At 44.8% G+C, this 24542-nt stretch overlaps 1 protein-coding gene across 2 annotated transcripts in view; it reads left to right on the forward strand.

Moving 5' to 3' along the window:
* The first annotated feature begins 5130 nt into the window (after positions 1-5130).
* Positions 5131-24542, forward strand: part of SLC9A3R1 (SLC9A3 regulator 1) — a 67495-nt gene continuing 48083 nt past the window's right edge. For both annotated transcript variants that reach the window (XM_033961318.1, XM_033961319.1), the window contains exon 1: positions 5131-5735. In XM_033961318.1, the coding sequence (XP_033817209.1) occupies positions 5319-5735 (417 nt within the window). In that variant the 5' untranslated portion in view covers positions 5131-5318. The remainder of the gene's footprint in view (positions 5736-24542) is intronic.

A 24542-nucleotide genomic window follows, 5' to 3' on the forward strand; every position in this document is an offset into this window, starting at 1 on the left:
TGCAGTCTCATATGCAAACCAATACCAGTCCTGTTCCTGATCTTTCCTTTTACCTTTTGGATCCCCTGAAGAAGCTAGTATGGGAAACGGGTCCCCATCAGGCATAAGATAAGCAGCAGTGTAGTAACGGTGAATGGCGGCCGGAGCGGTGGCACCCCTTCCCCGCCACACGCATGCCCCCTTCCCTTTCCCCATACCCTTTTAATATCTTTGGCATGCCCACATCAGTGTAGGCTCGCCCTTTGATGTCACTTACTAGGCGTGGGTCCCGGTGGGGGGGGGGGGGAGTCAGACAGGAAGTGCTGATCAGAGGGATAGAAAGCTACTACACAGGAGGATGGAAAGCTGCTGCACATGAGGGGAGACGAGAGAATTGTTGGACATGGGGGTGGAGGAGAGGAAGGGGGAGATGCAACAAAGAGGTTAAAACAGGTGAGAGCGAGAAATCCTGCATATATGGTGGAGGGGAGAGGGGAGACATGTATGGAGAAGAGAGAGGGAGAAATGTTGGACATAGGGTGGAAGACTGGGAGAGATAGTGCATGAGGAGAGAGAAAGAAATGATAATGGAAGGGGGGGGGGAGGAGAGGAAGAGATGCTGCATGGAGTAGAATAGAGAGGTTTGACCCAGGGCACAAAGTATGGAGATAGTAGAGAGAGATGGCAGACAGTGGGAAAAAACCAGAAATGTTGGATATGGTAGTGGAAGGGAAGGTACAGAGATGGAAAATGGATGGTAAGCATGGAGAAAGAAGAAAACATCAAATGGGCAGGAAACACTGGCGAGCAAGATAATAGAAGACAAACAGAAACCAGAGCTTGGGACCAACATGATTTGAATAATAAAATGACCAGACAACAAAAGGTAGAGAAAATAATTTTATTTTTTATTTTTCGATTACAATATGTCAGATTTGAAATGTGTATCCTGCCAGAGCTGGTGTTAGACAGTAAGCATGAGCTAGGACCTAACAGAGAGAGGAAAAGTATTTTTTTTTGTTTATTTTGATAACACCACAGCATTGGCATGGAGGTTGGAGAGGGCAAATGGGGGTGTGATGGGTAAAGAGGCTAAAAAATAAATCCGCCAGGTTGTTTAAAAAAAAAAAAAAATGCCTGGGAAAAGTGAATGGAAAAATCGGTTCAATAGGCCAAATCGAATAGAAAATGTTTTTCCCTGAATCAGGCAGCACTTCTTATCAGTCTCCCTTGTCCTCACTCCAGTTCACCCTTCACCTCACCAGTCTCCTTCATCCTCTCTTCCCAGAAACTACCTTCATTTTTTTTTTTTTTCTTAAACCCAAGGCTGGATTTGAAGTGTGCATGCATGGGGGACGGAGGAGAAGTTTCCTCTCATTCCTCTGCTCTGTTTCCCCTCTCCTGAGGTCCCTGATAAAGGAGTTGTTTACTTATTAGGGGAATAGGTTGAATACTATGAAAGCCAGGAATCAAATCCCACTGTGGCTTCTTGGGCTCTTGGAAAAGTCATTTAACCCAACGTTGCCTTAACTGCAAACTTGGGGGCTTATTTACTAAGCTGAGTTAAGCATTTACATGCACTTAACGCAGGAAAAATGGCACGTAGTATTTATTATTTTTTGGGTGGGAGCATGTCGAGGATGGAAAATGGGCGTGGAAGAACTATTAGCTAGTGCGCTGACATCACCGGTGTGCTAACTGGCATTCATAACACGGAAACCCGTAGCACCTCCTAAATAGGAGATGGTAAGTGCTCCCTTGTTAATTTTTTTGAAATGGTTGCATGCTAGGGAAAAGCGGAAAGAAAGAACCAAGCCTTGAACTACAGTCGAACACACAACAAAAAGAGGCAAAGGAGATGTCAAAATCAACTGATGGTTACTTGTCCTTTAATGAAATTAAAAACATTCAGATAAAGTCCCAACTAGGATCCAAGTTTCGGCGACAAATGTCGCCTTCCTCAGGAGACAACAATAATCTAAACGAAAGACATAAAAAGATATACATATGAATAATTACATATATAAGTATAATAGACAATAAGTACTATATATATAAGCATGCTAATATTAACATTAATGCACAATCAGAAATAGTACAAATAGAAAAAAGCGCTTTTTGACAGCTATGCTAGAAACAAGCTTAGCACACGGGAAAGTCCAGCTTTAGGATATACTAAGTTTTAGCGCAGCAATCCTGCAGGGAGAGAAAAATACCTATTGTACCTGAATGTAATTTAACTTAAGATACTAATCTAATCTTTGGTTTATATACCGGGTCATCTCTCGTCAGAGTTCGACTCGGTTTACAAATAGTCAGAAGACTAAAATGTACATAAAAGATAAGGAATAAAGCAAAGTTTAAAATTAGAAATTTATCATAAAAAGGTTTTGCATTGTTAATGATTAGTGGACTCTGCAGATAAATTTTTTTAAAGATTGTGAAAAAGGTTTTTAAGGTTTTCCGGAATAATTGTAGTTGGCCTATCGTTCTAATAGGATCCAGTAGTCCATTCCAAACCTCTACCAACCTGACTGAAAAAGGCATGAGCTATATCCAAAAATCACATCCCTTCCCCTATAGATAGGGTTACCAGACGGCTGGGCGGCTTTTCAAAATCCGGCACTTTGTTCAGGTTTTGAAAAGCTTCCAGCTCAGGATGTCGTAGATGATGTCACATGCATGACATCATCACGTAACACCTGCACATGCACAGATTCCCTCCTGACACGGCTCTGAGCACTGCAGGGGATGGGGCTGGTGGATGAGGCTGGGGTGGAACAGGGCGGGGCTGGGTAGAAATGGGCAGGCCTGGGGGTGGGACCATAGGTCTGGATTTTGTAAACATAAAATCTAGTAACCCTACCTATAGATTAAAATAATTTGACCCCAGAATAGCTCCAGATTTATTTATTTGGTAGTAGCTCATATTTCCCTATCCCTAGAGGGTTTACAATCTAAGAGGCCTTTTGCTAAATCATATTAAGTGCTAATACATACTTACTGTGGGGAAAAAAAGCTTACTGCAAAATGTGTTAAAATGTTTTATGGTAATTTGCCTGTCAGTGCATGCTAACTTTCAACTTTCCAGTCAGTACTTGAGTTGTGATTGGCTCGGGCACTGACAGGAAAGTTGGCATTAAAAAAACCCAACCAAATATGCCACGGCAACAAGTGCTCCAAAAAACATCCCAACTTAACACCTCTTCCCATCCTCTTAAACATATCCCTGGTGTTTGGCAGCACCCACCCTGTCCCCACATACCATACCCCCCCCAATTAATGTTAAAAGAAATGCCCTGGTATTCTAGTGCAGTGTTTTTCAACTCGGTCCTAGAGTACGCTCTTGTCAGTCAGATTTTCAGGATATCCACAATGAATATGCATGAAAGAAATTTGCATATAATAGAGGCACTGTATGAAAATCAAGCTTATACATACTCATTGTGGATATCCTGAAAACTTGACTAGCAAGGGGGTACTCCAGGACCGACTAGAGAAACACTGCTCTAGTGAACCCTTGGTCCCCCATCCGACCTGACCGCACTTCCCCTAATTAAAAAGAAAATGCCCTTTTGGACCTCTGACCCTTCTCTCTCTAGTAGTTCCCTCCCTCCCCTCAACAAAAAAATCCCTGGTATTTATTGGTACTTGACCCCTCCCCAGACCTCTGTACCACAAAAAAAGCAGGAGCAATGCATTGGGTGGGTCCTGTCTACCATATAGGTAGGGGAGAGGGGATTGGGGGACCCTTGGACCACCAGGGCATTTTTTTTTTAACATTGGGAGAAGGGGGAATCAGATCAGAAGGAATGATAGGGAGGGGTGAAGCTCAAAACTATAGGTCAGGTTGGGTCAGGAGGGAGGCCATTAGACCACCAGGGTATTTTTGTTGTTGTTTTGTTTTAAAGGGGAAATGTAGGGATACCAGATGTCCTCTTTTTAGAGGACTGTCTAAGTGTATGGACAGGTTTTCAAAACCTGGCAGTTTGGGTTTTGAAAATCTTGTCTTGTTGGGGCCGCATTGGAGTGCCTCTTTGAATGTGAGGCAATGACATTGCACACATGCATGTGACATCATCACATCACATCTGCACATGTGTAGAGACCCTCCAGAAGCGGCCCTGAGGAGACGAGATTTGTGGAGCTGGGGTTGGAGCGCGGAATGGGGTGGAACATGGCAGGGCCACAAGTCCTCTTTTTTTGATTGTTTTTAAACTAAAAATCTGGTAACCCTAACTATATGGCTCCAGAAAAACGGATTGAGACATCTGAGTTTTGAAAGCAATGGAAGTAAGGAGGACAGGTTGAGATATCTGGGTTTTAATTCCATTGAAAGCAATAGAAGTAAAACCTGGATTTCTTCTTTTTCTGGAGTCATATGGTAACCCTAGGCCTAGCGCAGGGGTGTCAAAGTCCCTCCTCGAGGGCCACAATCCAGTCAGGTTTTCAGGATTTCCCCAATGAATATGCATGCGATTTATTAGCATACAATGAAAGCAATGCATGCAAATAGATCTCATGCATATTCATGGTGGAAATCCTGAAAACCCGACTGGATTGTAATGGGAGGCAGTGACGTACCAAGGGGGGGTGCCAGAGCGGTTGTGGCTCTATGGTGCACCTGCGTGACAGCTGCATAACAACGCTTGCGGTAGTTTTGAGTATCTACACCAGAAGCGAATCTACGGTACTTATGATATGTATAGCGCCGCTAGACGTACGCAGCGCTGTACATTATACATTAAAGAAACTATCTCTGCCCGATAGAACTTACAATCCTAACTAAACTTTCCTTAGAACAATCGGTGCATGTGAATAGCTTCAGCGATCCCTCCCGGTTAAGAAAATGTCACCAACAAACTCAAACTGTTAACTTTAAGATGCTTCCACTTCCGGAGCAATTTGCCTCTTAACGGACTGCAGCATAGAGGCGGGTCTAAGTAATCCAAATTTGCATGCCTCCGCCTATTAGCCTGTTGTCATTTCTAACAAGATAGCACACGCCAGGGCCCCACCCCCCAAAATGTTATCTCCTCCCTGGCTCAGCTACGGTTGGTCAACGCTCTTGTCGTTCTCATATCGTTCAATCGCTCCGCCCACCTTGCATAAGTTGTCCTAACAGGGCACCCGCCCCCCCTCCCCCTCCCCACAGTTGCTCAGAGCTTTAGGGATTGGCGCTGCGCTCGAGGTGAACCGTTTGCTGCTCTACCTCTCCGGCTCCCTCGCGACCCACAGAGTTTCTGTGTGTACGCGCGCGCGGTCGTCTGCAGGTGCAAGGTGGCTCGCGCCCGCCGCCTCGTCCGCTTGTTTCTCGTCAGCCCCCCTCCCCCGGGATCATGAGCGCCGAGGAGGGTACCGCGCCCGCCGGCACCGACCCGCCGCTGCCCCGCCTCTGCCACCTGTCGAAGGGGCCCGACGGCTTCGGCTTCCACCTGCACGGCGAGAGGAACAAATCGGGCCAATTCATCCGGCTGGTGGAGCCCGAGTCGGCCGCGGAGCGCGCGGGCCTGCGAGCCGGCGACCGGCTGGTGGAAGTGAACGGCGAGAACGTGGAGGGCGCGAGCCACCAGCAGGTGGTGAGCCGCATCCGCGAGGCCGACGGCGAAGTCCGGCTCCTGGTGGTGGACAGCCGGGCGGACAAGCGGCTGCGGGAGCTGGGGATCCCGTGTCGGGAGGAGCTGGTGCGCGGGCTGCCGGACGCCGGAGAAGAGCGGCGGCTGGAAGACGAGAGGAGCCCCGAAGCGGAAAGAGGGGTACGAGCGGGCCGGGAGCGGAGCCTTGTCGGCCACGCCCTTCTTTCCCTAGGACTGGGTGGGGGGAGGATTCCCTAGATTGGGATCGGGCACGAACATGTGGCAGCTGAAAGCAAAGGTCATTTCTCTGCCTGGTGTGGTGCAGAAATTAAGGGAGACCGCAAAGCAGCTTTATTGCAAAAAAAAAAAAAAAAAGTACCGTTTAGGAAAGGGGGGAGTTTGGTTTTACCAAACTGTTAGATTTTTTAGAGCTGTTGGGCACACGTGGTAAGGCTAAGCTGGCTGATAACAATATGTCCCGACTTTAAACAGGTCCTCATGGATCTGAACTTTAGATCCAGAGCAGGATGTGTTCTGTGTATTCAAACCTTATTTTGCTTGGCATCTTGATTTGTACTATACAGCATTCACACCATATGCGTCAAAAATATAATGCTGTAATGCTTCTTCTTATTTCTACTTATGCTTTCTTAATGCTCAATACCCCCAACCTTTGAAAGACTCTTTACAATGTGCTCAATGCTCCTCCACCTAGGTCATTAGCAAAACGCTGTAACCATGTGTGACTGCTGGGAACCTTCATGGCACATGCATGTTCCCACCTATACAACCAATTTAAATTGCTACTTATCTTTAGCATAGATGTTCCACAGCAGTGGTCTCAAACTCAAACCCTTTGCAGGGCCACATTTTGGATTTGTTGGTACTTGGAGGGCCACAGAAAAAAATAGTTAATGTCTTATTAAAGAAATGACAATTTTGCATGAGGTAAAACTCTTTATAGTTTATAAATCTTTCCTTTTGGCTAAGTCTTACTAATAATATTGTAATTTATAGCTAAAGAGGCATATGATCAAGAAACTGTTTTATTTTACTTTTGTGATTATGATAAACATACCGAGGGCCTCAAAATAGTACCTGGCGGGCCGCATGTGGCCCCTGGGCCGCGAGTTTGAGACCACTGTTCCACAGTGATAAATGTGCAATGAGGATCTGCAGTTCAGTTTTTTGTTTATACAAAAGTGTTCATGCAAAATCAGGCAATTATATTAAAACCTTTAGTCATTTCATTGTTCTTTTTCTTAGTTCTGAAGGTTTTAATATGGTTTCCTGATTTTGCACCAGCACTTTTGTATAAACAAATACCTGTGAACTGCAGACTAGAGAATGACACAGTGACAAAATTCATCACCGTCCCCGCGGATAATCGCAGGAAATAATCCCATGTCATTTTCTAGTGTCTATTTCAACCTCAATCCTTCTACATCAGCATTCTTCAAAGCAAAGCTTGCGGGTCAGTGGTTGTGGCCATTCATACTCTGATTCTTCTCTCTCTCCTTAAAGAATGACATGAAGATGGTTTCCTGTGGTTTTCCGCAGGGACGGTGATGAATTTTGTCACCGTGTCATTCTCTACTGCAGACCCTCATTGCACATTTGTCACCTATGCTAAAGATAAGTAGCTATTTAAAGTTGGTTGTTTTGTGAAGTTGAGTAGATAAATAGGTGGGAACATACGTGTGCGATGATGGTTCCCAGCAGTCACACACATGGTTACAGCGTTTTTATAATGGATATAGCTTTGTGGATATAGAGCATTAAGAAAGCATAAGAAAAAATATTTTAAAAAATAGTAAAAATAAGCATTACAACATTACATTTTTTATGTATGTTCTGTGTATGCCACAGCTTATTTAGAAAGCTGGTTAATCCCAGAGCAAAGGGTTGCCCCTGTTTGGTTAAGCTAAGTGCCACCTTTTAACGTCATATCTGGCTAACTTTCTAGGTAAGCTAAGCTATGTTTTATTCTAGGACTGGTATTTGAGAAACTTAATACATGCACTCTTTATACTAAAGCACGTCCGTCCTGGGGCTATTTGTAATACACCTGAAAGATTTTTTAAAAATCTGGTCTAGGGGCCTCTAATAGTAAGATAGCCTCTATAGTTTTTGGCAAAACAAACCTCAGATTAATAATCATTATTTCTTCCATTTGAAAAAAACTTGATCTTATTTTTCTCCTGATAAGACTTGTTTTAATTTTGGGTTGCTTTTCTGTAATTAGGTCAAAAGGATGACATTCTGTGCCAAACTTAAATCACCTATAAAAAAAAAAGCAAGCCTGTACCATGATCAGAGTAGGGCTAATGAGGATACTTGGGATCTCTTGGACTTTACATTCTACACTTTGGTCTGTGCTGCAGGTTTTTATGGTAATGAGTTAGAACTCATCTGGGATGAGACTTCAAAGGCAGTGGAACATCTGTTGGGAATGTTGTATTTACCTTACTCCCCTCTGCTATCATAAAATAATACTTTATTAAAAGTAAGAATAGTTTTTGCATTAGCTAACATGTTTACCTAATGCCAATACAATTGTATTCCACACTGGGTTTTGCTATCAGAAGTGAGTGCAACAATTTCTGAACTACCTCGAACAGGTACACAATTTAAAAAGGAAGACAAAAAAATTACATTATTGTGGACAATTTACACTTTTTAAATAGGTATGGATCAAGGTATATTTCTTAGGTGGACACAATGGGTTGCATCACATAGCAGATCTTTTACGGAAGGTGGTAAAATACAACCCTTTTCGGTATTAGAGCCCTGGTGTATCGAGAACAAATTGGCATGCTTATTTGCAGATCTCACATTTAATCATCCTTATTAAAACCTAATTCATTAGGGTTATATAAATCTCCAATCCTTTCTTTCCTAATCATATTCTGGTCTCGATTTCCAGTTTGCATAAAGCTGCTCTTACACTAATGCACCCCCCCAAATGGGCTTCAGAGCTGCGTATTACTATAAAAGAACGAGAATTGGTTTCTTTAATAGCACAATTATCGCAAGTTATGCAAATTGTAGAGAATGCCATTTTAGAATCATTTTGAGAGCATATGGTTCGCACACTCAATTATTTCATATGGGAGGGACTTGACCTGTATTAAAATGCGGTTTACAGGAGAATTCTCCTGCCTATTCACTATGGTTATGTCCCCTCTGTCAAATTTTTAGATTTATTGGGAGCTTGCTGAACCAACCATTAATGCCTATACCAGAGTTACCCCTGCCCAGGCTCCACCCCTGACTCCACCCCCATAATAGTATTAATTGTAATGCAGTTTCTTCCATCCATTTTTCATATACACTGTAAGCCGAGAAAATGTTAATTATCATTTATATTTGGGTTTTTTTCAAAGAAGTCAAGGCAGATGACTGTAAAATATGCAATGTCACCTCAGTAACTATAGAAAAATAGACAAATATAGTGCAAAATATAGACAGCAGATATAAATTCTCAAAACTGACATTTCGATCGCTAAATTGAAAATAAAATCATTTTTCCTACCTTTGTTGTCTGATTTCATGAGTCTATGGTTGCACGTCCTTCTGACTGTCCAATATTTCTTTCTTCTGCCTGTTGCACGCTTCCTCTCCTCTGGACCTCATTCCCTTCACCCAACCAACATATCTCTGTCCCTCCATGAGTCCAACTTTTCTTCCTCGCTCCTCCACCTCCATTGGCAATATGTCTCCCTCTTTCACTGTCCTCTCATTTCTCCTCCCTTGCTGCAAAGGGAGTGGGGAAAGAGAGAGAGAGATCAGGGTGCATCTCTCTCACTGCCACATCCAATATTTCTCCCTCTCTCATCCCTTGGATCATGTGCAGCATTTTTCACCACTGCCCACCAGCTCCATGTCCATTTCTCCTGTCACCCGTCTCCAGCACAATGCCACATCTCTCCCTACATCATGTCCAACATTCCTCCCCCTTGCAAGCCCTTCAATCTGTCCCTCTGTTCCCTCTCTACCACCATGTCAACATGTCGTCTTCTCATCCTTCTATTCCCCATGCATCTCTACCTCACTCCTTTCTATGCCCAATTTTCCTTTCTTTCCCCATGTGCACCATGCCTTTCCCTCTCCCTCACACACTCATGCCCAACAATTTTCCCTTTCTATTCCCTCCCTCCTATGTCCCAAGTTAGTTGCCCCTCCCTCCCTTCTGTGTCCCGAGTTCATGCCCCCTGCCTTTGTCCCAATATGCTCCATCCCTCCCCCTCCTTTCTCCATTTGTCCCAGATCATGTCTCCTCTCCCTCGATCGAGCCGCATTCACTTTCTTCAGGGCCATCCACCTGGGGTGCTCCTTCTGTCTTCAGTGGCACTTGTTGCAGGGATGCATAGGCAGCGGTTTATATGCTTTACATGGCTGACCCGCAAGCCTTCCCTCTGATGTCAGAGAAGATTTCCAGGTCCGCTACATGCAGTGTGAAAGAGCTGCTGATGCATCCTTCCAAAAGTGCCGCTGAAGGTAGGACGTAGGCAACTGGGATCCCCCGCTGACATGGAAGGCTTTCCTCTGATGTCAGCCTTCTGGGTCGGCTTTGGTGGAGGGGGTGGGCAGGAAGGAGGGATCCCTGGTGATGGCTGTGGTGGAGAGGGGCAGGCAATATCCGCGGCGGCAACTGTTGCATACTCCCAACAAGCGTCTCGCATTCACGTGTTGAGAAACACTGGCCTATACCACCTGGCTGTAATTTTGAGGAAATTTACATCTAGAGGCCAAAATATCTCTAGGTAATCTATCTTATTTTTTGCAGAAAGCATGTATAGTAGGGAAGAAATGCATAAGAATAGCCTTACTGGGTCAGACCAATGATACATCAAGCTCAGTAGCCCATTCTCTTTCAACATTGGACACAGAACAGGCCACCAACTATTTGGCACTGGAGGAATGCATTGCATTAACTGGTCTGGGAGGCCTTACATATAAATGGAAGAAACCTTTTTGATCCATATGGGATCATTAATTCCATTTCAGGTAGAACTCGAAGCCTGATTCTTAATAGGCTAAACTTATAATAATAATAATAACAGTTTATATACCACAGGACCGTGAAGTTCTATGCGGTTTACAATGATTAGAAATGTTACAGATTGAGTGAATAAACAAGTACAGACTTAGTGATTGATAGTTCTTGCGATCGTTTGTTGAGGATTAAGATTGATTAGGTTGGTTTCCTAAGTATTTCAGGAACAGATGTGTTTTTAGGCGTTTCCTGAATTCTCCATAGGTAGTAGGTATGAGTAATTGTTCAAGGTCTTTACCCCATAATGCTGCTTGATGTGCGAGAAGATATTGGTGATGACTTTTAAATTTACAGCCTCTAACCGGTGGAGAAACAAAGTTCGGGTGTGAGCTTCGCTTGTCTGTTGGTTGTGAAAGAGAAAAGGTCTGTTACGTATTTAGGGGCTAAGCCATAGAGTACCTTGAAGCTAAAACAACCAAACTTGAATTTCACACATGCCTCCATCGGCAGCCAGTGTAAGAGTCGATAGGAAGGTGTCACGTGATCAAACTTTTTCAGTCCACAAAGTAGTCTAACCGCTGCATTTTGAACTAGTTGCAATCGCCTTATCAGGATAGATGATTTATTTTACTTATTATATATCAGGGGTAGGCACTTCCGGTCCTCGAGAGCCAGGTCAGGTTTTCAAGATCTCCACCATGAATATGTATGAGATGGATTTGCATGCACTGCCTCCTTGAGATGCAAATCTATCTCAAGCATATTTATTGTGGATATCCTGAAAACCTGACCTGGCTCCGGCTCTCGAGGACCAGAATTGCCTACCCCTGTTATATATGTTGGAAACCCATCACAGGTCATTTTTGAGGGGAGGAGGAGGGGGGAATTGTTTTTGTAAGGTTGTTTACTGCTGTGGTTGAGGGCTATTGAGTCCAAGCTCTCCTACATTATTGTTTAAGTTTGGGTGTTTAAATATAACCACTGTGTAAATGAATAGACTTGCATCTTCTATCTTAGTTCTTGATTATATGTAATATAAATCACCAGCCATTGCATTCCTCACATTGTTTGATAAGATATGTCAATACACTGTTTTATTACATTTAATAAAAAAGATTGAAACATAAGCTGAGGTACTCACTAACCCCCACCTGAAAAAAAAAAAAGAAAATTCAAAATACATACTACTGTATATATCCATGTTCATTCTCTGCTAGTCACCATTCATTCTGATACCACTTATTTCATCTTCACTTTAGTCCAACCCTGTCTGCAACAGTATTCACGTTTGACAAATTTGTATGCTACTTTCTAGCATACCACAAATTACCTTTCTAAATACTAGATAGTTCTCATTTCTAATAAAAGCAGGCAATTTGTTCCACAGTCTGGGTGCTAGAACAGAAAATGCCCTTTCTTGTAGGAAATATAATTTACTTTGCAAAGCTCATCCAGGTTAATACTATTTAATTTTTTTCTTAAATATTTTGGACTATTTTACATGTAAGGGAGAGGATCTTAAATTTAGCTCCCCTGTGTATAGTTAACATGGATGGTAAGGGGAGGTGGGGACTGCCTTGAGCATCACTTTGGCAGGAGTGCCAGCACCTTTCTTCCCCTATACCTAGAACTCTTGCAGGTCTTCAAATCTTTGCCCGACTGCCGGCAGCATCTCTCACTTGCTGCTCATACTGTCTTCCTCCTGTTGTTGTTTCCATTTGCCAGAGGGAAGTAGGAGGCCGATGCGAGCAGCAGGTAAACAAGAGTTGTTTACCTGTAACTGTAGTTCTCTGTGGACAGATGATATTCCAGTCGCACAGATGACGTGACGGAGCTGACTTGGACCCATAGCAAGCTTAGAAAGTTCTAGAAAACCTTTCTGGGCTGCTTGTACCTTCCTTAGTACACAGCCACGCTCCTCTCAAGTTATGTATAAAACTGGGGGCAACTCAGGAGGGTGGGTGGAAGATCTGTCAACAGAGAACCACCGTTACATGTAAGCAAACTCTTATTTCTCCATGGATAGAGATTGTGCCAGTCATACAAGTGAAGACTCCCAAGCTGTGAAAGTCAATCAGTTTAGGCTATATTCATTAACTATAAAATACATGGTATTTTCATGTTCTGAATGTGGTAAATTCTTTTCAGACAAGAGAGCACTCACAACACACCAGAGAAGTTACACAGGAGAGATACCGATACATGTTCTGAGTTTGGTAAAAGCCACACAGGAGTGAAGCCATATTGTCACAGTGTCACCCATGAACCTGTAAAGGAAACCCTGCAGTGCCCAGGAAGTAGGGATGGCGGTACGGACTGGACTGTGAGAGATGCAATACCTGTCCCTAGTGATAGTCCAGAGTATTGCAGCACCAGCAGAATACTTTACAACTATATTAATGGAGCTAGACTGACCTATGACGCTTTTAATAATAATAATAACTTTATTCTTATATACCGCCATAAAAACTGCATTATTTGATAGATTTATCACCTAAACAGTAACTACACTAAACACTAAAACCAATTCTATTTTTTCTAATATGTCCACACTTGCCTATAATGTTGTATTTTTAATCAACTGTACATTGTAATTCGCTGTATTTTAAGAATCTGCATATTGTAATTCGCTGACTGTCCAGTTCTCTTCAATGTGAACTGCCTAGAAGTCACATGACTATGGCGGTATAGAAGAATAAAGTTATTATTATTATTATTATTATTATACTATTACTTTATTATAAGAGGAGAGAGTTGATGCCTCAAAGCACTAAAGATAGCACTGCTCTTCTAAAATCTGAGTCCACATCTTTACAGTAGTGCTTTGCGAACGTGTGCGTAGAAGTCCACATAGCTGTTGTAGAGATTTTCTTAGGTGAAGCTCTTTACAAGTGTGCTCTTGTTGTAGCCATGTCTTGGAGACAGTGCATTGTAATACGTGGTAGAGAGGAAGAGTTGGAATGACTATTCCTGCCACTTTTGAGGCAAAATGAGGTGATTTGAAGATTCTGGAGAACTTTAGGGAAACAATGAGAAATCTAAGAAGGGCACCATGGCAACATCTTAGCAGCAAAACCACCCCCCAATTTATCCAAAAGTTTAACCCCCCAGAAATTTGGATTTTAGAGGTGGGGAACACTATAGGAAGTGGCAGAAACCCTTAGACCCCCCCCCTTGATTTTTCCAACATGCTATAATAGCCTTACTCACTGTGACATGTTCTGAAAGTGCTGTAGTCTGCCATAATCTCTTAAGTAGCAACTGGGTATGAGAGAAGAAACTCTGCCTCAATCAGCCATTCCTCCAATGGAGAGAACTTCGAGCTGCCAGTCGGACTGATCTACAACCCCTGCAAAACCATGCACACGAAGGGGAGGAGGCGAAATTGCAGCTGGTACCCTGAAGGGCCCTGCTGAACCCCCTGTGGATACTTAACAGTCTGTGCTCAAGCCTCTGTGATTCAGTCGGTGGGATAAAGTACTAGGGATAAGGACCCCAAGTTCCATAAAGAATCTCCTTTTCCTCATACACCCCCACAACAAAAAAAACCAACATATCTATCACCATCATAAATGCCAGACCAGTAAATAACAAAAACATCATATTAAAAAACTGGGATATGTTCCTGACTTCTAAAACATGGTTTAAGGTCAATAATAGTTACACCAGGTATATGTCCCTTACACTATCACATTTTAGCAAGCTTCCCATACACACAAGGGAGTAACAGCCATTACCTGCTCATGACAAATGGATTGCAGAGAAATGTACATTGGTACTAGATCTCAATAAGTGTTACAGGATAAAAACTTGTGTTGAAAAACAAGTACTGCCAAAGATAACTGCAAATTGTCACCTGGAAACTCTATTTGTACTAGATCCCTAGTTTGTATTGAGTTAGGATACAACCTTGTATAGTAAACTTGTTCTGTAATTATGTCAAATTGTAACCTGTCAACTATATAATATGAGTGTTTAACCTGTAAGCCGTTCTGAGCTCTTTGGGGACAACAGGATAGAAAACGAATTAAATAAATAGAGATTAGGTTCTTACCTTGTCAATATCTTCTCAGATATAGAGCGACTCATAAATACTAGGGATTCACTAAACCCACCAATCAAATCCCAACCACTTAGCAACTCCTTTGCGACCCGATTTTCCTCGGACCCAATTCACTAACCTCTGTCCCGATCATACTCCGATCTGCGCATGCAAATGAGGGGGAATGGCATTCAAATGTAGGCAGGCAGCGATTCACAAAAAAAAAAAAAAGAGGGACACCGACTGGGCTGACCAATCAAAAAAATAAGTGACTGCTGAGGACCAGCTTCTCAGGTCCTTTCCGACTGCCCTGCCTTCTTCCGCCCTCTGTCCTGCTCTCTGCCCCGCTCCTGCTTCTCTGCACTCTGCCCTGATATCCTTCTGCTCTCTGCCCCTACTCTCCTGCCCTTCCCTGTAGTGCAAGCCTGTGGTTTTAACCCGCGGGTTAAAACCATGGGCTCACGAAGTGAAAAAAAAAAGGTAAAGTAAAGCAGTAAAGTTCCTCCAGACTAAAAAAAAAAAAGTTTCAAGCTCCTTATGTGTATCTTTATAGGGCTAGTGCCTGCTTTGGTACAAACTGAAGGGGGCAGCACAGCCCTCGGTTGAAGGAGTTGAAAACCTAGAGTGGATTCCTTCTGCACAGCTCGCGAGCATGAGGAGAATACTCTACTGTCCAGAATGATGCACCGATCTATTAGAAAAGATATTAGCAAGGCAAGAATCTAATCTCTTTATGCAATGAATCTGATTTTATCCATTTTGCTGGATGCCATACTAAAAAGCCGTAGTACTGAGGCTTTTTCTTTCGTTTGCTTTGACATGCATTACTTATGAGCCTAGTGTTATTTTTGTGTGTTTTGGGGAGTTTTTGGATTAGTAATTTTGAATTATCACCTCCTTTCCGCCTTTGAAGGCATTAGTAGAAAATACAATACACAAACTGGTAGTACCTCATAGACAAATTTATTGAAGTATAAGCTTCTGATGACAGTAATTCACAACTGCTGAAATAGATTCTTGTCCTTGGCATCTCGGATTGATTTAAAGCGCATGTTTTTCATCAGCCTCTCATTTTTGCCACTCGGACTAACACGGCTGCCTCTCTAGAAAAGAATAGAACATTCTGTGCAACTCACTTTTGTCCATAACATGTAAATTGTAAAGGGTTAGTTTTGTGAAGGCGGGAAAAAAAACTGTGTGAAAGTTATCTGTAAGCAGAATTTAAAATAGACTCAGTATTTTGGCCCCAAATTGATGCACATTGAACAGTTGTGATGTTATGAAGCTGCAGTTTTTAATAATTTGTCAAGTGAAGTATTTTAGCTGGATTGGTAGAGAGAAAAATGGTAAACTGTAAGTAAAATTAATAGTCCAGGGACTTCAACCTTTTCATTACCCATACTTCAAAACCAGCTATAATAGAGAAGGTTGTAACAACTTTGCTTTTTGAAGCATTGCTGCTAGGGTGAGAGAGGATTAATTGCCTATTGATATCTTTGTTTGGTTCAGCACAACTGAAGTTTAAGTAAATAAGGAAGCAAAAGATGGAGCAGCTGGTGAGAACATAACATAACAAATTCACTCGCATACCGCAGTAACCTCTCAGTTCAACGCGGTTAACAACAATCAAGAGACTGTACAAACCCAGTGTATTATGATCACATTCAGAAGAATTTGTCAAATAAGTAGGTCTTTAGCCTTTTTCTAAAGGGAAGATAGGAATTAGTTTATCAGGACAGAAAAGGGTTTATCCCATGATCCAGCTTGAAAAGAACTGAGTGCTGATAAATTGTTTAGTTACATACTGTGATTAATGGGGCTCTACAAACTGATTACTAAGCTTGCATTCTCAAGTGGCTCAGGCTTTGCATATTCTTGCTCACTGCAGCAGCAGGTGGGGGGGGGGGGGAACCCACATATAACTTCCTGAGAGGCAGACAACTGCTACTGAAGCTGCTACAGGTAGATGAGGGATAAAGAAATCTGCCGAGTTGAGAATAGTACGCTTGAATAGATATGAATGCAAATTATCATAGGCAGTTTCCAGTCTCTCTAGGCCTAACATCTTTCACATTTTACTAAAGAAATTCCCTTATGCAATGTAACACGCCAAAATGTTCATTTGCTGAGCATAATTACTATCTATATAGAATTTTTTTATTTGACTAAGCAACTTTGCTTTTGTTAATGGCATAATCGGTGTTCCCAGATTGTTAGAAGTTGAACAGAAAGGTATGTATCTACATGGAGGGCAACTTAAATAAAAAGCAAGAAACCTCAATACTCCACTGTTAGAAGAAATCACAAAACCAAAACTCTGGCAGTCCAGAGCTGGCAAGGTGGTGTAGATGAACTTGAAATTCCTAGGTTTATTAATAACAGAAAATGAAAGCATAAGAAATTAGAAAGCAATAAGGGAGGTGAATGGTTCATGGATCTAAGGAGGGGGTGGTGTTTAGCGAGCGAGCCTTTTGCCTCTTCTAAGACCTCTAAGCGTGCCTCCACCATACGGGATACTCTACCTCGAGGTCGCCCTCAGTGGAGTGCACTGTGGCACCTGTTGGTTCCAACTTGGTCTCGGTGCCCAAGTTTGAGGATATGCTGAAGGCGATCATCTCCTCGCAGCTCTCCTCAGCTTTGGCCCAGCTTGCCCCGACCTCAACTTCGCTTGTTGCGGACCAGCCTGAGCGTCGCCCCGAGGTTTCTCAAGGCAAGGTGCTTTGGTCTCAGCGCATGTCCTCGACTGATTCCTCTCCTCTTCCTTCGAGGCATGCTTTTCCCACTGCCCGACCTTTGTCGTGGCACCGGTCGAGGCGTCTGTCTCCTTCGTCCCGGAGGCCTACGAAGAAGCCCAGGGATTCTTCCCCAAGGTGGGGTAGGTCGCCGGGCCCTCGCACTACGGGGTCCCTCAAGCCCTCGGACCTGACTTTGTCCCACCCGAGTCTACGGCGGTCTCCCATGCAGTCTCGGGTTTCGTACTGTGAGGCCCCGGTGTCGGGGGATTCTGCCTCTTTTTCCCAATGCTTGTCTTCGTCCCGGGGCGGCTTCATCGGGCCTCGGCGCCCCGGACCCCTGGGTCCTTTCCTCCAGGGACCTCTAAACGCAAGCTGTCGTCGACTCCCCCCGCCCCCCCCGTTCTCTTAGCAGGGCATCCTCGGCGTCCATGCTTGTCGACATTGACGTGCTGGCGCAGTACTTCAGAGAGGCTTCCCCCTCCTTTTCTGCTGCCTTGCAGTCTCGCTCGGCCTCCCCCATTGAGGGGCAGTCTGAGAGCCGACCTTCTTCCTTCACCAGATTTGTGCAGGACATGGGGAAGGCACTGCATTTGGACCTCCAGTCTGATTCCAGATACACCAAGAAATATCTGGAGGAGATGGAACTTCCCATCCTCCTAAGGAGTCCTTGCGGCTTCCCTTGAATCCGGTGTTACAACAAACTTTTTTTCAAAACTTGGAGACTCCTTATGCTATCCCAGCTATTCCATCTAAAATGGACGGTCCCCTGTAAGGGGTTTGAGAAGGCTCAGCTGTCTCACCAGTCTTTGGTGGTGGAGTCTTCCCTCAAGAAGTCTCACCCTTCCAAGGTTTACGCGGTGGTCCCGCCGGGCTGGGAAGGCTAGACTATGGATAAGTTTGGCAGACGCCTGTACCAAAATTCCATGATGGCTAACAGGGTCTTGAACTATAACTTTACTTTCACGTCCTATCTGAAGCAGTGCATTAAGTCTCGCCATGCCGAGTTTTGCCGGCTTGTGGATACTCTTTCTCAGATTCGGCTTTATATGTTTCAGGCCTCATATGATGCCTTTGAACTTTCTTTCAGGGTTTCAGCCTTTGCGGTGGCCTTGCGTCGCCTAGCGTGGCTCTGCATCGTAGATATAGACCTGAACCTGCAGGACCGGTTGGCGAATCTTCTGTGCTTGGGTAACCAGCTGTTCGATGATTCCATCGAGGCCACCACTAAACGCCTCTCTGTACATGAGCGCTCCTTTGCCTCCTTGGTCCGGGCCAAGGCGAAGCCCGCTCTGCCCAAGTCTTATAGGTTGCCTCCCCAGCGCTATCCGCAGAAATCGACGCCGGCGTTTTCTAGGCTTCCGCCTCGGCGCCAACAGCAGCAGAGGGCTCCTCCTAAGCCTCAGACCCCTGCGGCGACCAAACCGGCGCCGTCCTTTTGACTGTCCCGGCAGGAGGGGGCTGGCCTCTTTGGCCCTTCTTCTCTTCCTATTGGGGGCCGTCTCCGCGCCTTCTTTCACCGCTGGGCGCTGATCACTGCGGACACTTGGGTCCTCTCCGTCATCAGGGAGGGGTATTCCCTGAACTTCCGGACCTTGACACCGGACAGGCCCCCAGGAGAGTCTCTTTTCAACAGGGCGCAACTCCCCCTGCTTCTCCGGGAGGCTCAGGCCCTCCTCTGCCTTCAGGTGGTGGAGGAGGTTCCCCTTTGTCAGCGGGGCTCTGGGTTTTACTCCCGGTACTTCCTGGTTCCCAAAAAGACCGGGGCCTCCGCCCTATCCTGGATCTATGGAAGTTGAACAAGTTCCTGGTCAGGGAGAGGTTCAGTATGCTCTCTCTTCCCACTTTGTATCCTTTGATGGACGAGGGGGACTGGTTGTGTTCCCTCGACCTGAAGGAGGCCTACACTCATGTTCTGATCCACCCGGTATCCCGAAGGTTCCTTCGTTTTCAGGTGGGAGACCTTCATCTACAATATCGGGTCCTCCTGTTCAGGCTCGCTTCATCCCCTGGTCTTCACGAAGTGCCTCGTGATGGTGGCGGCAGCCTTGCGGTTGCGAGGACTTCAGGTTTTCCCGTACCTCGATGACTGGCTTATCAAAGCACTGTCGAGAGAGGGGGTTATTTCAGCGACAATGCTCGCTCTGTTGGTGGACCAGCTCTTCCAATCTTTCCAGAGGTTTGTTCTTTCTTGTGTCCCCACCTCAAAAGGTTCTGACGATGGACTCTTATGCGTACGCCTTGGGGGGGCGCACCTCGACGGCCATCGGACTCAGGGTCTTTGGTCGAGTGCGGACCGTCACTGCCACATCAATCTTCTGGAGCTCCGGGCCTTTTACAATGCCGTGGCGGCTTTTCGTGATTTACTTCAGGATCAGGTGGTCCTGGTGCGCACGGACAACCAGGTGGTGATGTATTATGTGAACAAGCAAGAGGGTACAGGTTCCCTGTCTCTCTGCAGGGAGGCTCTTCGGCTTTGGGAGTGGGCGTTACGCCACAACATCTTCCTTTGGGCGATTTACATCCAGGGCGAACTGAATTGCCTGGCGGATAGGTTGAGTCGCCTTTTTCAGCCGCACGAATGGTCGCTCCATTCCTCGACTCTGCGTCAGGTGTTTGCTCGATGGGGGACTCCGCAGATAGATCTGTTCGCTTCGCCCCTCAATCACAAATTGCCTTGCTTCTGCTTCAGGATTTACTCCCCAGATCGTCTTGAGGCGGATGCTTTCCTTCTGAATTGGACGGGAAGGTTCCTCTATGCGTTTCCTCCCTTTCCTCTTATTTTGAAAACTCTTTGCACCTCAAGTCGGCGCGCCACCATGATCGTGATAGCTCCTCGGTGGCCCCGGCAGCCGTGGTTCTCCCTGCTCCTCCAACTCAGTGTCAGGGAATCTCTACTTCTGCCTGTTTTTCCTTCTCTGCTGTCTCAGAGTCGGGGTTCGCTACTGCATCCCAACCTGCAGTCTCTGCACTTGACGGCGTGGTTCCTTTCCACCTGACTCCTTCCTTTGAGTTTTCTCAGTCGATGCGGGATGTCCTGGAAGCTTCTCGGAAGGCTTCTACTAGGCTGTGTTATTCCCAGAAGTGGACTAGATTTGCCACGTGGTGCGCTTCCCACCGCGTAGAGCCTCTGTCTGCCTCTTTGTCCTCAGTGCTGGATTATTTGCTTCATTTGTCTCGGTCTGGCCTCAAGACGAATTCTGTTCGAGTCCCATCTCAGTGCGATTGCTGCCTTTCATCGGCAGCTTGATGGGAAATCGCTCTCGGTCCACCCGCTGGTTTCTCGCTTCATGAGGGGCCTCTTGAATGTTCATCCTCCTCTCTAGACCCCCTGTGGTTTGGGATTTGAATGTGGTTCTCGCTCAACTGATGAAGCCTCCCTTTGAACCCATTGAAAAGGCTCTTCTGAAGATCCTTACTTGGAAAGTGGTGTTCCTGATTGCTCTCACGTCTGCTCGCAGAGTCAGTGAGCTGCAGGCTCTGATTGTGGACCCACCTTTTACTGTCTTTCATCATGACAAGGTGGTTCTGCGTACTCATCCTAGGTTTTTGCCTAAGGTAGTTTCGGATTTCTACCTTAATCAGTCTATTGTCCTTCCGGTGTTTTTTCCTAAGCCCCATTCTCATCCGGGAGAGGTGGCGCTTCATACCCTTGAGTGTAAGAGGGCGTTGGCTTTTTATATTCAACGGACCCAGTCTTACCGGAAGGCTGCTCAACTTTTCTTGTCCTTTGATCCTAATCGGTTGGGACGTCCTGTCTCCAAGCGCATCTTGTCAAATTGGTTGGCTGCTTGTATTTCCTTCTGCTACGCTCAGGCTGGTCTCTCGTTGCACGGTCGAGTCACGGGGCATAAAGTCCAAGCGATGGCGGCATCTGTCGCTTTCCTCAGGTCCACACCTATTGAGGAGATCTGCAAGGCCGCCACTTGGTCTTCGGTTCATACCTTCACCTCTCACTACTGTCTGGATGCTTTTTCCAGGTGCGATGGCCAGTTTGGCCAGTCGGTTTTACGTAATCTGTTTTCCTAAATTGCCAATTCTCCCTCCGTCCCCTTTGGTTAGCTTGGAGGTCACCCATTTGTAGAGAATATGCTGCCTGCTTGTCCTGGGATAAAGCACAGTTACTTACTATAACAGGTGTTATCCAGGGACAGCAGGCAGATATTCTTGCAACCCTCCCACCTCCCCGGGTTGGCTTCTTTGCTAGCTATCTGAACTGAAGACCACGAGGAGGAGACGCGCCCTCTAGTGGAGCGGGAAGGCACTCACATACGTGGTGCAGCACTAGCAAACTTTGAGATCTTCAATCAAGTTTGCTTGAAAAGCTGTCTGCGACGGGGCTCCGTGGATGACGTTACCCACATGTAGAGACTATCTGCCTGCTGTCCCTGGATAACACCTGTTACAGTAAGTAACTGTGCTTTTCATCTATACCAGACCAGTCCAGGCTAATGGGTTAAGTCCATCCACCAGTGGAATGAGACAGAAAAAAAAAATTAGTTCAAAGGTATTGTGCAGCCTGGAATGTTCAGCATTTTCTCTCTTAACAGATGGAGATATTGTGCAGCTCCTGTCTGGTGCTTGGCTGGCAGCTCTTGACCTGGTTTGCCCAGGTATCAATTGAGCAGAGCAGTGGTTCCTAAATCTGTTCTTGGGGGGGATCCTGAGTCAGTGGGTTTTCAAGATATCCCTAATGAATATGCATGAGGCAGATTTGCATTCCTGTTACCTCTATTATATACAAATCTGCCTCATGCATATTCATTAGGGATATCTTGAAAACCCCACTGACTGGGGATCCCCCCAGGACAGGTTTAGGAACCAATGGAGCAGGGGGTTATAGCTGATTATCAGGAGATTGATACCTGGATGTACTGGGTCCCTCAAGTTTTTACCAGTTTTGCATGTTGCATCAACTAATAATTTATTATTATAAGATAATCCAAATTCATAAATATCACAATAACAACTTTAATTCAACTTATAGCATATAAATATTGTCATAAAATTCATGACATCATTCATAACCTACAGATATTAATGAACATACTAATATCGGCAGGAAGAGCATGGTAAATCATTCAATCATCCATGCCTAAGACTAGTGAATAAATAAAGAATAAATCGGAAAATAAAACAATTTTAGAAGTCCAAATGTTGCCAGTCCCAGTTCATGAAAAGTTAATCCATAAAGTGCAGGTGCTTCATTAAGTGTTTCACAAGAAAGCCAATTCAAAATCCACTGCAGACTTGTACGGTCTGTGTCTGTGCATGGCCGTTTGGAGGAGGATGGGCAGGGGAGGGCTTCAATGGCTGGGAGGGTGTAGATGGGCTGGAGTAAGTCTTAACAGAGATTTCGGCAGTTGGAACCCAAGCACAGTACCGGGTAAAGCTTTGGATTCTCGCCCAGAAATAGCTAAGAAGAAAAAAAATAAAAATAATTTAAATTGAATCAGATTGGGCAGACTGGATGGACCATTCGGGTCTTTATCTGCCGTCATCTACTATGTTACATGGGCAAATTCATCTCCAAAAACAAGCAGCAGCAGTTCCAATACAAATACAGCTCCCTCAACTAATAAACCTATCTTGGAAGTGGAAAATCTTAAGTTTCAAGTTTATTCAAATTTGATATACCGCCTTATCAGTAGTCAAGGTGGATTTTTACATAGTTAAAAATACAGAGGAAACAAAACCAACAACAGATAAACATGAAGCAGGCCTCACTCTTACCTGTTGTTTACTATCGGCATCTGCTGAGGCTATTCTAATGTGGTGGGTGCTCGCTGTGTCCTGGCACACTTTTACACTATAGGCAGTAGGCTAACAGTATGCTCCATACTGTCTGTTGTGCTGTGGGCGGCCTGTGTGTGTCTGTTCTGTGGCGGGCCCCATCTTTAAGTGCTACTGTATATGAGCAATGCATTCTTGTATGCTGCTGCGGGCAGTTTCATGGTGAGATGCTTGCCTCCTCTGTGATAATGTGGGTAGCATCCTCTTATATAACATGGCTGCATTCTGTGCAGCTGTGGGCTTCCAGCTTTTCTTTCTATTGCATTTTAACAGCATTTTGTTCCTTTTACATGCTGTCAGCGTCCTAGAATGCTCCTTGTTCCATGTCGCCAGTGATTTTATTGCCTGCTCTGCCAGCCTCCTTTTTATGATAGGATGGCAGTGTCCTCTGTTACTGCCAGGCAATATTTTTATCTGTGGTGTACTGACAAGTTTCCTAGGCTAATTTCTTGTTGTAAACCGCCTAGAACTGAAAGGTGGTGGCGGGATAGAAGACATCAATGTAATGTAATAATAGCAGCTTCCTTGTTTGCTATATGCTGGCACCTTCCTTTTCTGCTGTCCTCCTTTAGCGTGTTGGTTACCTCCTTTCTCTAGTAAAGTGCCAGTATCATAATTTCTGAACACGGAGCATATTTCTCTTAACCACAAGTGGAACAAGTATCCTATGTGAATACAGCATACTGTGATTTCTGTATGCAGGACATTGCCTCCTTTCTTCATCTATCATGGTTCCATCTCTGTGTGTTGAGCTCAACTCTCTGGCTTCACCTGTTTTGTGGAACATGCTTCCGTATCTGAATGTTGAGCACTTCTTCGTCTTTGGGGTTACTGACTAGCTCCTTCTTTGGATTTTTTTCCCATGACCCTTGTCTTAGATATTCACTGTGGCTCCGTCTATTTGAGGCCTCACTCTATCTTGAACTGTCTGCATTGCTTCCTCTCAGCATCTCCATAAATTCTCCAGCTGGTGTCTTATGGCCTAGATCCATTTTCTCCGTTAACATTGGCTTCATCTCTACTTCTGGGATGCAGCCTTCAGGCTCCTTTCCTACACGTCTGTGTACCTTAATTTTGTAGCACGGAGCACAGAGCACTGCTATCTTAGCTGCAATGGACTCTCTGAAACATTGGCTACAGCCCTAGCTGGGATGTAAGGTCTAAAGATCTGCCTGGAGATAGGGTTACCATATGGCTCCGAAAAAAGGAGGATGGATAAAGACATTGCTTTCAGTGGAAGTTAAATTCAGATGTCTCCATCCTTTTTCTGAAGTCGTATGGTGTAAGTAAAACCTGCAGATGCATCATCAGCTGGAGCACTGCTACATTTGTCAATGCAGTGGCAAAGTATAAGCCTATCTAACCAGTGGGGTCTATGACGTCGTGTGAAGATCCAAGTTTATTTATATACCACCTATCAA

This window comes from Geotrypetes seraphini, chromosome 10 (assembly GCF_902459505.1).
Source record: "Geotrypetes seraphini chromosome 10, aGeoSer1.1, whole genome shotgun sequence".
NCBI lineage: Eukaryota > Metazoa > Chordata > Amphibia > Gymnophiona > Dermophiidae > Geotrypetes > Geotrypetes seraphini.